Source organism: Coffea eugenioides, chromosome 3, assembly GCF_003713205.1.
Source record: "Coffea eugenioides isolate CCC68of chromosome 3, Ceug_1.0, whole genome shotgun sequence".
NCBI lineage: Eukaryota > Viridiplantae > Streptophyta > Magnoliopsida > Gentianales > Rubiaceae > Coffea > Coffea eugenioides.
Window position 1 is genome coordinate 2,391,809 of NC_040037.1, and position 12,958 is coordinate 2,404,766.

A 12,958-nucleotide genomic window follows, 5' to 3' on the forward strand; every position below is an offset into this window, starting at 1 on the left:
TTATAATCTTTTTTTGCCACATAGGCTGCATATGTGCCAGAATGGAAATAAGGGCATGCTCCATTTATCTTTCCTATTTAATAAATTTCTAGATTTTCTCTCCAAAGCTTTGCACAATTTTTTCTTTTCATTATCTTTCCATTGTCAAATGTAATTCTAAGAATCCAATATTTATATTAACAGTATCTAAAACTTTAATATCATCCTTGAAATTGTTTCAGTGGATTAAAAATATTCTTCTCGAACTAATAATCTTAAGGTAAATGAAGATTATTCTCTTATTTTTTCTATTGTGCAGTTTTTGGGACATTCTTATGGCCTTCAAAAAATTTTGAATATTAATTGTTTAACAAATGATTTCTCACACCATGCATTTGATAAAATATCTAGAAGGAACCACTCTATAACAACATAGATTCGTGTTTAGGATCCTATTCGCCTTTTATGCTTGTTAATTACATATATAATAATCCAGTAGTTTTCAATTTGCAATTCAAATTTTGAAAATCTTGGCTTGAATACTTTTTTTAAAAACTTATTTCAAGGAGTAGAAAGGATAGTATAAACAAATATGATAGTCTTGAAGTTTTTGTAACTTTTCTCGTTATTGCTTATAATTTTCATTGCAATTTTTGTCGCAAATTTTATATTTTTCAAATTTATTTTTTGAAAAATATATGCAATAGGTTTGATACATTTAAAAAAAATGCAGAGACCAAAAATAGCAAGGTCAATAATGGTAGAATTTATTTTAAATAATTATAAGGAATTATCAAATTTATGCAATTTTCTTGTGCCTCTATAATAAAAAAAATTAATTTTTTAGTTCATGTTGGAAACTATAAACTAAATTAAGACTTTTTTTTCTTGTTATCTTACATGACAATTAGGTTGCAACAATAATATCATTATAGGAGTAAAATTTGAAAGTAAATCACATTGAGAATATTTTATAGAAAGAGTGTTATTTTGATTAAAAAAAACTCATAAAAAAGTTATACATTGACATACACAAGTGGAATTGAAAGCGGGGTGTATCTACATGTAATAGGAGAAATAAAAAAGGCGCTCCCTCCATTTCATTAAATTGTCATACTTTCCATCCATTTTGGGATTTGTTGTACTTTTCTATTTTGGAATGTTCCAAAATTAAGAAGGTAAAAAACTTGGGGAGGCCCTAAACTATTATCGTTGTTTACTTTTGGCCTCTCATCTAAATTTTGTTTCCGATTGCTACTTGAACAATTAAAACTGCACACTTTAAGGACTTTCAGTGACTTTAGGCATAAATTTGGCTGTATTCAAAGGATGGAAATCCTCCAAAAGAGATAATCCATCAATTTCTTAAGCACACCATTAAATTCTTCTTCACAAATCTTGTGAAAAAAAATTGAAGGGTTATCTTTTTTGAGGGTTTTTGATGCTGATTGCAAAGGTTCAATTATGAATAGACAAAAATACCTTTTAAGTTTAGCCAAATTTTTGCCTAAAGTCATAGAAAGTTCTTAACGTGTGCAGTTTTAATTGTTCAAGGGCCAATCAGAAATAAAATTTAGATGAAGAGCTAAGAGTAGACAACGGCAATAGGCAATAGTTTAGGGGCTCTCCAGATTTTTTACTCCAAATCACTTTTTAATCACTCGTCACTAGGCCTGTCAACGGGTCGGGTCTAGACCCGGATCCGGACCGGATCCGTGAAATTATTGCGGGTATGGGTAGGGATTTAATTCCGTTTCCCGGATCCGGATCCGGATCCGTTTTGGCAAACAAAAAAAACGGGTCGGATACGGAATATAGTATTCCGACCCGTATTAGACCCGGATCCGGATATAAATGAATTAATAATTTAAAAAATATATATTTATCAATATAATTTGATTAGGGTGATGTATTTTAATAAAGTTAATTTGATTTCTTTTCTTATTTGATTTTTTCTTTGCATTAGTTAGAAATTAGTTTACAAATATATTTTTTTCTCATTTTTATTAGAAATTATAAATTTTGGTAAATTTGTTCGGGTAGACCCGGATCCGGATCCGGAACATAGAATAAAAGACCCGTCGGGTAAACGGGTCGGATCCGGATCCGGCATAGTAATTCGGGTCCGGGTCCGGAATAATGAATTCCGGCCCGGACCCGGCCCGTTGACAGCCCTACTCGTCACTTTAATTAATCATATCATGTACATATTATTATTTAAATTTAAAATTTTAATTTATAGATATAAAATTGAAAAAAATTACAAAAATTACAATCAAATCATATATTTTGGGGGTGTTTTTGAAAAACTTTGTTGTAGTAGAGTTTTTAGAGTATATTTTGAAATATTTTTAGAATATGTTTTAAGATATTTAAGAGTAGAAGAATTTCTAGAATATATTTTGAGATATTTTTTAAAATTTTAAAAAATTTAAACTAATTTTTAGATTATCTTTTAGAGTATTTTTTAAAAATTTTTATTATATTTAAAAAATTATTTTTTAAAAAACACCCCAAAAAAGGGTTCCAAATAGAGCAAATTATTTTTAAAAATAAATGTTTGACAAAATAATTGGGATGACAGAGTGAATATAAAACGTGAATAGCCAGGTCCCAATCTCAATTTCATTTGGTGAGAGAGAAAAAGGTTAAAACCTAAGGGCCAACCTGAACAGAAGAGAGCCTGCATGAATTTAGGAGTTCACTAGTTTCTGTTTCTTCTGAGAAAGCATCAAGAAAGCCTCGTAATGCTTAAGCTGTTTTCATAATTTGGCATATTTGAGGAAAAAAAAAGGTCTTTTTTCGGTGATTAAAATCAGGACTCGTTTGACCGGTTTTTGTGGTTTCCACGCCGTCCTGTTTATGCGGTGCAGACAAATTCTACTACCGTCGGAATGGAAAAGGTGTGTTCTTCTCTCTTTGTTCGAGGTTTACTTCTTGAATCTGCTTTTATTGCTTCAATTGAAAGTGTTCTTATGGGGTTCAAGATAAAGTGGGGTTCAATAGATCGAAGCGATAAGACGGAGTGGGACGGTAGCTAGCTTAGTTGATCAAGCCTTTCTTTTGGGAAACATACAATGGTTTCAACTTTTGCTATAAGTGTCATGTTTTCTGCATGCTAGGTAGCAAAGCAAACTGAGGAATGTAGTACCTCAGTGAAATGTTCAGCTGCTCACATCTTTTTGTGGGTTTTATTTGTTCCTTTTGTTTACTGATAGTATTTTTTTAAACGGCTGCTGAATTCTTTGAAGGATATATAGTAAACTTAATAACAAAATGTAAGAATATCTAAGGCTTTTAAAATTTTCGATATGTGAATATTTGTAGAATTTTTTCTAACTTCTGGTTATTTTCTTAGTGATTTATTTCAACTAATACTTTTTATGGTACTTACATATTTAGGGGCTGCTTGGTTAAAGGGTTTGGGAATCACAGAATGGAATAAATCCCTTATTTGTTGCTTGGGTTAAGCCTATTGGAATGCAATTTTTGGAATCATTTCTAAAAAATCGACTTATCCCGTTCCCGAGCAAATTGAGAGGTTTTGGACAAAACCCTCAACTTATTCCCTCAACAACATTTATGACGGACCTACCTCTCTTTCTCTCCATCACACGCCGCACCTTCTGTTCTTTTTCTTTATCAGATTTCCTATCTCTTCTTCTTCATCATATAGTCTTCATCTCTTATCCAAAATTTCTTCTCCGTTGCCTCTGCAATTTTCTTCTCCGTATGCCAGCTTTTCTCTTCCTTCTTCTCTATTTTTTCAGGCAACTCACTGGCTAGCTAAAAATAAAAAAGGAAAGAAGGGAATCTGACACAATAACACTAACTGGACCAAAATGCTATGCTCTGGATCCATCACATTCTCACTTTTATTCCACTCACGCTACTCACTGTGTTTTCTTGAATTAAGCATTCAATGGAAGCTCAGAAACAAAAGGTCAATCGATTCTTGATCTTTTGGTTATTTGATCCGTGAAAACTGGTATAGTTTGGTTGGGCTTCTGGTTGCCTTGTACCTGTTTGTAAAATTGTCTGCCTGAATACCTTTCAGTTTCATTAGTTATGGGCATTAAATACAAAACCTGCCAGTTTTCCATAAAGAGCTAGTATGTTATGGGCAATTTCTTTTTTTTTTTTAACTTTCACATATTTAATTTATGTTAAATACAAAACATACTAGTTTTCCTTTGGGCGCAATTTAACTAATTTTTCCCATAAAGAGTTGGTATGTTTCCCATAAAGAGCTGGTACAAAACATACTACAAAACCTGCCAGTTTTTCATAAAGAGCTGGTATGTTATGCGCTATTTAACCAATTTTTCATATTTAAACAAATTTATGACAATTAAAATAACGTATTTGAAAGCTGCGTTTTTATTTGGAAGAATACATTCCTTGGATGCGTTTTTCACCCTTTGGGAAGAGATTCAAAAATCGCCACCATTTGGGAAGTTAGTTTAAAAACTCCCTTTTTTTGGGAATTCACTCCTTGTTAATGCAGCCACTATATTTATTTTCTGGTATTAATTTTTTTTATGATTTATGATTTTCTTATGTTTTATCAAAAAGTTAATAACTATTGTAGTTACAATTATGGAGATGTTAATTTGTCGTATGTGTAATTCTTTTGTTTTATAAGAATTGTTATATCAGGTGTAAATTTGAAATTTAATTGCATTTAATTCCGAAACACTCATCAAATCAAGCATCAGGAATTGGAATGATGCTAATTCCAATGTGTGAACCAAGCTAGATATTGGAATGAAAAGTTTAATTCCAAAACCAGAGTCTATGATTCCATTTCCATTTCCGATTCCAATCTGTGAAACAAGCACCCCCTTAGTAAAACAGAAACTTGGTCTTGATAATTTATTTTTTTTCATAAATTCTATGGAAATCAAGAGCGTTAGGACTCCAACACACCAGCGCCAATTCATATTGGAAAGAGAAAACTATGATCATTTTTAGTTCCCTATTGTCCTTCTGAAACTTGGGGTGATCGGAAACAGTTCCCAGCAGTCAGTATGTTACCCACAAGTTGATTTTGAGGTATTTGAACTGATTGGTCAATTTCCTTCGTGGGCTGGCGACTGTTGGTCACCCCTTCCTCTACCCTATTTTCATCTTTTATCTCCCCATATTTGAGCGGTTTCATCTTAGGAGTAAAAGATGCTAGCCACAATGCTTGAAGCATAAACAGCATCTCATGGCATTTGCTATTTTTTTTTAAAGTTATTTCAATATTGGTGTAGTCACTGTCTTACTTATGTGTGTCTGTTTATATCTCTGACATTTTGTTTCTTGGTGACTTGACACGTGATTGGTTACCAAGCAGCCTGTCGCCATTTATGATGACAACTTTGCGAAGAGGGCTTCTACTTTTGCCTATAGGTATCAGGGCACAGAAAAGAAGCTGTCGACTTTCTCATACACCTATCATGACGATTTTGGTGAGCCATACGAGCCCTACTTGGATTTGGAGGAACTAATTGAGCGTGCTCTCCTGCATGATGATGTGGATGAATTTACTTCTTTGATAGATGAGTATAAAAGTGCAAAAGATGTGCCTGAACGGGTTTTGACTCAAATGTTTACACTCGATGCTGTCCAATGTTTTACTGCTGCACTGAATGGGCAAACAAAAAGCAAATTTTGTTTATATGGACATGAATGTTTTTCTGGCTGTAGCAAGCCCCCCCTTTTGCATCTGGCAGCATCATATGCATCTGTTGAAATAACGAAAAAGTTGCTCGCCTGTGGGGCTGGAGCTGGAGTAGATGACAAGTGTGAGACTGACTTTGATGACATGAAGGGTTTGCTGCCACTTGATCTTGCCGTTGGAGCTGCAGGGTATCTACTTGATCTTTTTCTTGCTGGGACAAATTCCCTTTCCTTGTCTAGCTGAATTGCTAGGGGTAGGAAGTTTATTATAATGCATCCTTGAAACCATTGGGCGTTTTTGGATAGGAGATTATTTGGAAAAATTAGGTAGCATAACACTGTAGCACTTTTTGCAGTATAATGTAAGTGAGATAAAAATGTGGTTGGGATTAGAAAAGGTGGTTGAAATTTGTGTTTATGATGCTAGCAGAAAAATATTTGAAAAAAAAATTTTCCAGATCATTGTAGGCAAACAAACCTGTTGTTTTGAGTCTCCTATAGCACATTATAGTGCGAAGGGCACCCACAATCTTTAGCTCATAGTGTATTTCACTGTATTCAAGGAAACCAGACACATGTAGACACTTATTGCTATCAAGCATGCTATATATCACGGTAATCCTAAGCCATTTTGCAAGTCACTTGCTACAAGAATTAAGGGTATTTTATGTATAGTACATATTGATTAATTTGGGGATCTTCTAAGAATAGAAGCGAACACCAAACAAAGTCATTGACCTTCACAATGGCACAGTTTAAGGCGCAAGTGCCAGATGAGGACTAGGTCTACCGTTGGCTATTAACAACTGTGCTCGCAAACTTATCACCTTCGTTTTGTGTAGGTCAGGCATATGGATCGATGGTTGGACCAGGAGGGATTCAATCTTCAGGCTCATTTATAGTCTTTGTAGGGCGAGAAAGGTTTTTACTGAATATTGTTGGGCATTTTTGCTTTCTTCTGGCTTTACATTGTCTGATTGAGTAATTTTTTGGCAGAGATTTGCTTTAGAAATTGTTAGACTGCTTGCACAAAGGACAAAGTCTGTTAAGGAAGAATTTGTTAATTATGTTAAGAATCGCAAACTCGTTGCAGTGGCTGCTCTTCTGATGGTAGCCCATAAAATAGTAATGCCTTTAAAACTTTCCAAGGAAGCACATGGCCTTCCTTTAGATGAAGTGATTCATATTGAGGATCTTGTGGCAAACGAGATAACAGTTTTAGATATGCTTCAAAGGAGATCCTTGTATGCAAAGTTGGATAATGAGCTGCTTCAGAAATGGAAGGATAAAAGGCTCACAATGAAGATGATATTGCTGTTATTTGGCATATTTGAGCGGATTGGTGATTCTTTGGGAGCATGTCTCCAATTAGATCCACGTCAGGTATAGCTTCATACCTGTTAGGTATTATTTGCATTTCCCTTTCTCTGGAGATATGCTCTGGTTGGTTGGCATAGCCTTTATCAACTTTTTCTATGTGGCTCCTAGTAAATGTTACCATGGGATTTGGTATGTTATTACGCTTGCTTTACAACTTTCTTAAGTATTGCAGATTTCTTTTTGTCACTCATAATCAATGCTGCCCTGGTTTAGTGTAGGAAAAATAACTGACTGAGAGACATATTGCCTCGAAAGTTACTGCCTACATACCTAACCTTCCAAACTTGACAGTATATCTTCATTCTTTTATCCAACAACTTAGGCATAATTAGACTTGGACAATTGCATAAATCTTGTGTCTTAGATAGTAACAATTTAAATTTATGTGTAATGGTGTTTGTGATGCAAGAAGAGTCCTTGAATGTAACGTATTATAGGTTTGTCATTTGTTTCAGTCACCTATGTTTCTCCTATATGAGAAAGAATCTAGCTTTAATCTTGAAATAATTTTGTTGCTGTCCATTTCTATTGATTTGACCAAGAAATGTGAATTAGGTGTTTTTTAAAACTTTACTGTAGATGTATTTGGAGAAAATTTTGTTTATGTCATATATTTGGGTGTTTTTAAAATTTTAAAATTCTTGAGGTGATATTAACAATTTTGAAGATTATCCTCCTCCCCTTAAATTTCTCCCCACCCTACCTGCCACTTTCCTCCACCCCCCCCCCTTCCCTCCCCTCTCTCCCCCCTCCGTTGCCCACTCCTCCTCCTCCTCTGCCCCACCCCGCTCCTCTGCTGTCCCCCTTGCCCGCCAGAGGAGGATGGGGGGAGCGGGGTGGAGCAGAGGAGGAGAGGGGGGAGAAGAGTGGGAAGAGGGAGGAGAGGAGGGTGTGGCGGGCAGGGGAGGTGGTGAGAATTTGGTGGGAGGGAGATGGGTGGTGGTGGTTGAGGAAGAAAGGCTTATTTGTTTCATTTTATTTATTTGTTCTTGTTTTGATAATTTTTGGTTTGTTTGAAAGGTGTATTGGGTTGTTTTTGCAGTGTGTTACTGTAGACTTGTATTTGAAAAACTAGGGCCTCTGCTTGGATTGGGGATTTTTTGAAAAACTTGTTTTTCAACTACTATGCTACAGTAATATACAAACAAAAACAACCTCAAAAACAATTTCAAAAATACCAAAAACACAAAAAAAAACCTCAAAAACATAAAAAAAGAACTTCACAAACACCAAAAACAAGAAAACAACCTTAAAAAACACAAAAAATAACCTCATCTTCTACACTAAAAGTTTTTCAACTACATTGCTACAGTAAAATATTTCAAAAACACCCCCAAAAACAGCTAATCCAATCTTTCATTAGATAGACATTCTGGTTTGCATTATGGTTCTTTCTGTTAATTATATTAGGCTCTTAAGTTTACCTTTTGCATCATAGATGCGTAACTTTTTTCATGCATTCTTTTCAGACTGATGATAAATTGGCTGCACAGATTGCCTGGATTTTCAAGAAAGTAGGATTGCCTGTGAAGGATAGAGACATTCATGGCGTTCGCAGGTTCTGGTGCTGTTTGTGCCTTTTGTTGTTTTAGGTTGTTTATTGCATAGCCTTCTACCAACTTCTGTCAAACCAGCTGTCACGTGTCAACTGGAGTTCTTGAGAGGGATTTATGCCCTATCTTGAGTTCTGCTTTGTGTCCGTTTGCATTCAGATGTGCATGTTGTTCAACCATCTAGTCTGTTTAACTGAACTTAGGGTTGTATAATGTCAATTAATATGTCAAAATGCCCTAGCAGCTCTGTTGTCCGGACTCTTCAATTGCCCTGCTCCTATCCTTATCAGACTTTTCATTTTGCACTGTAGTATTGCTGTGGGTGGGACTCCATAGCCTGGTCCTGGTAACATAGCCTACCAGTTCTGACAATATCCTATTTACTTCCTTTCTTCTTAACTATAGTAGAGAGAGGCCACGCAGGCTACTATGTGCTCTACTATCCTGAGATCAAATTGTTAGTCAAGGAGTGGATTATCATGAGCTCAACCCTTGTAGGTTCTGTTTGGCCTAGCTTCCATGGAATGCGAGTCCTGACTTGCGTTTTGATAATGTAACTATATTCCAGAGTTATGAAGGAAACTGATAACCCATTTACAGCAAATTCTCCAACTTATAGCATTCTATATGTCTTTGGAGAAGAAAAAGTTTATATGCTTTTTCATGGGTGAAAAATATATAGGGACAATGTTACTTGATGCGATAAAGTTTTTATCTTGAAATGAGTTAATTGTTAATGATTCAAGATTAGCAGATAAGCTTTTGTCCTCATTTTGAATTTTTCTTTTTCAAAACAAGCTAATCATATCCCAAGATAATTTAGCAATATTATGTTTGAAAAATTGAGGCAATAAACTTGGAAGAGGGTTATGAAAAAGAGAATAAGCTAATTATTCTCATGCTGAAGCCAATTGGAGGGTAATTGTTCCCATGAGTTTTATTATTTGTTCTTAAATTTTGTCTTTTTCCTTTTATGTTGTTGGAATTTTGTTCTTTTTTCTTTTTAAGGAAAAAAATTGTTGTGCTAAGGTTTTTTTATGTCTTAGACGACAAGTCCTAGGACCTGGGATGGACTTCTGGACTCCTATGAAGTGCTACATTGGTATTAAATTTTTAAGCTAAGCTGTACCAGGACATACTATGGATTTCTGGAAATGTGATTACCATATGAAGCCCATATATCACAGTTCACATCTTGCTCAGTAGCCTTTCTTGTAGCATAACCTAAAACATTTTTCTCTTTCCAATGCCCTTTCTCTTGAGCCTTTACATGATTTGTGATGTTACTTTAATATTTTTCTCTCTTCCCCTGTCCGTTGTTTTAAGCCTTGATTGACTGCTGATACCTTTTTCCTGTTTGTTACTATCATTGAATCCAGCAAGGGTGTTGGTGACAGTCCAGATTGGATAAATGAGCTATGTGAGTGTTGCATTCTTCCCTTTAAGAGAAGTTTTATGTGGTTTCCAATAATGGCAATTTGCTTGAAGAAATATTATTGACCATTTCGGTTTACATTGTCAGTTAATCCAACAAAGGTTGAGCCAAGCAGTTTCGATGTTTTTGCACTCATGGACAAAAGGGATTTGGATGAACACAGGATAGAAGTTCCCAAAGTACAGGTATCATGTCAAGTACATGACAGCGTTAACTGTTTTTGGTGTGATCTTTAGCCAGCTGGTGCACTTATCAGACTCTCTGTCATAAATGATACATCAGTTTGATGCCTATATCTCTTTTTATTTGTCAAATCATCTAAAGACAGTACTAGGAAAGTCAAATTTAGCTGCTATTTTAAGGCAGGTTTTTTCTGTGTTGATGGAAATCACTAGTTTTAGTGTTTGGGTGTAGCGTGTTGTAAGAATCACAGTTTACGACTTTACAATACATACTGTGTTGTCTATGTTAAGAATTATATCTCCTGCATTAAAAAACTAATTATTAGATGATGTTGCCTTCTACTAGTTGAGCTACTAAACTTGGACAAAGAATAATCTTTACTTGGGATTGGAATTACACTATTGCTTATCAGCAATACATTGAACAAAAATACTGAGCTGCCTTTATCATAAAAATGTTGGACCTCAAAATTATATTTTTGCAAAAATCAAGGTTAGGATGAGTAATATCTGTGTTCTGTTCCTTTTTGGTCCGATAACATGTTTATGTCTCTATCTTTAATACAGATTTGCACTGATCTTAATGCAAGCGATGCAAGCTTAGGCAGCATGACTTTGACACTATTCTTTCTTAAGCTCAAAATCAAACATTGTGTAATTTTCAATTTGTCCTTAACAGGTAGGACATGCACAAAAATGCTGTCTTATGATATAATTAAAGAAAAATTTGCCCGTGCTGATTTGCCTGTGTGGATAACTGCACTTGTAATCTGTCAGGGAATGGGATCTGGTTTTGTCACGCTGGTGCAGTAAATTTATAGAACTATATTGGCTATACTGTTTCACCTTGAAGTCTTCTACTTATAATGTTGTTTGGGGTTATTGAAATGCATCCTACCATTATCCAGCAAAACATCAAATGTTTCTTTATTTCTGCTTTGTGATAATGTTTCCTTCTGCTTCTGCGATAACCAGGCATTACTTGGTCAATCGTGCAAGCAACAAGCATTATATGGTATTCCTGTTGGCCGACCATCGTATCACACACTGGCTTTTCAGGGAGCAAACCAGGAATTTGGATCTGCTGCTCAACGGAGAATGACATCTAATATGGTTCCAAATGCTCGCATCACCAACCATTGTGCTTTTTTTGTGACAACGTTGAGAAGGGGGATGCGATACATTAAGATGGTCTGATATGGTGCTTTGAAAGTAGTGCCTTGGTGGGTTATCTCTAACACTTGATTGATTGTCAGTCTTAGTGAAAAAGTTTAGAAACGCAATAGCGAACTAAAATAGAATGAAAAAAATCTCTTCAAACTTTAGCTATCCTAAGAAAGTTTGAGTAGCATAAGATGAGATGGTCTTCCTAATACAAGACATCGACATAACAATGTTATGTAAATCTCCCTTCCCCTCTGCTTCTCAAATCCGACCTGTCCCATACTAGGCGGAAACAAAAAGAAGTTGTGTAAATACTCTCAAAAATGTTAGAAAGGACGTTCAAATTTGGGAGTTATAACAATTATATTGTATCGATATGAGATAAAAAAGTAATTGAAAAGTATATAATCAAACCTTAAAGTTTTCTAAAACCATCTTTAAATAATGTTGTTTCAAATAAATTACTTTTTAAAGACATTATTACTTTTCAAATAAATTACTTTCACTCTTTAACTAACTTTAATCTTGAAATAATACCTGATTGCAGTTTATGGAATAAATTGCGATGAAACTATATTCTTAACTAATAATCTAAAAGTCAATATGCGTAAACATTTGTGCTGGAAAATTATAAAATTGCATAGAAATTTGAAATATTGCATGATCAATAAATTACAGGGAAAGGATACTTGGTAAATCAAACTCAAAATTTCGATGTTTATAAGTGAAGAGAATTCACAAATTTGTGATTTTGAAACTCCTTCCGTGGACATTAGCTTGAAGTTGAAGTTGAAGTTGAAGTTGAAGTATCATGGACATCTTCCAGTTATCGTAAGTCTGCTCAAATCATAATTATATAGATTGACATGTGATTACACACTTCAATTGTTTATGATTTCAATTAAGTAGGATTGTATCTCCAGTAAAAAAAAAAGTGAAAAAGTTTTCTTTTCCTCTTTTATATCCCAATGAAGCATTTTAAATTAATTCATTCTGCCTTTTTTTTTTTTCGGTGCATTGGAGGCCTGCAGGCCATTGACAAAATGTGACTAAACGTGGGATGCAATCCCCCACATCATCATTTAAACATTTCTTAACGAGGTGGCCTATCCATTGGTGTTAGTTCTTGCTGGTGGCTCCACTTTGCAAGGCTATCCGCACAACCATTTCCTTCTATCAAAGTGTGGGTCAACCACTGAGCACCAAGAAAGGGCTAAAGTTCATCTTTGGGTTGTAGGTTAACGATTTTAACCCTACCTACTAGCCCGTTATACACAACCTCTTTAGCTTTTCCTTCCCCCTAAATTAGGATAAATTTTTTATACTTACTAGCCTCTTATACACAACCTCTTTAGACTCCGCTCCCCCCTAAATTAAGAGAGATTAGGTTTTTTTTTTTTTTCCTGGTAGATTTTTTCAAAAAACCCAGTGGTTTGGTATTTTTCTATTTGGTTTCCTCTTCTCTTCTCATTTTTTGCCTCAAATGAAATGCATATTTCAAGATTTTGAGATCTTGGTTTACTTGCTATGTGAGGAAATAATTAGGTTGAATGATTAGTTGCATTATCAATGAAAAATATTTGGAATTGTGTGTGGAT

At 34.8% G+C, this 12,958-nt stretch overlaps 1 protein-coding gene across 3 annotated transcripts; it reads left to right on the forward strand.

Moving 5' to 3' along the window:
• The first annotated feature begins 2,599 nt into the window (after positions 1–2,599).
• Positions 2,600–11,601, forward strand: LOC113765388. Of its 3 annotated transcripts, XM_027309549.1 has the most exons (9): positions 2,600–2,882; positions 5,321–5,435; positions 5,526–5,835; positions 6,489–6,567; positions 6,643–7,029; positions 8,496–8,584; positions 9,959–9,999; positions 10,102–10,199; positions 10,764–11,041. In XM_027309549.1, exons 1-9 carry the CDS (start codon positions 2,874–2,876, stop codon positions 11,007–11,009), a joined length of 1,374 nt encoding a protein of 457 aa, XP_027165350.1. In that variant the 5' UTR covers positions 2,600–2,873; the 3' UTR covers positions 11,010–11,041. The 3 variants fall into 3 exon arrangements, with proteins under 3 accessions (XP_027165350.1, XP_027165348.1, XP_027165349.1); XM_027309547.1 differs by having other exon boundaries at positions 5,321–5,835; XM_027309548.1 differs by lacking the exon at positions 10,764–11,041 and adding an exon at positions 11,172–11,601 and having other exon boundaries at positions 2,601–2,882; positions 5,321–5,835.
• Positions 11,602–12,958: the final 1,357 nt, after the last annotated feature.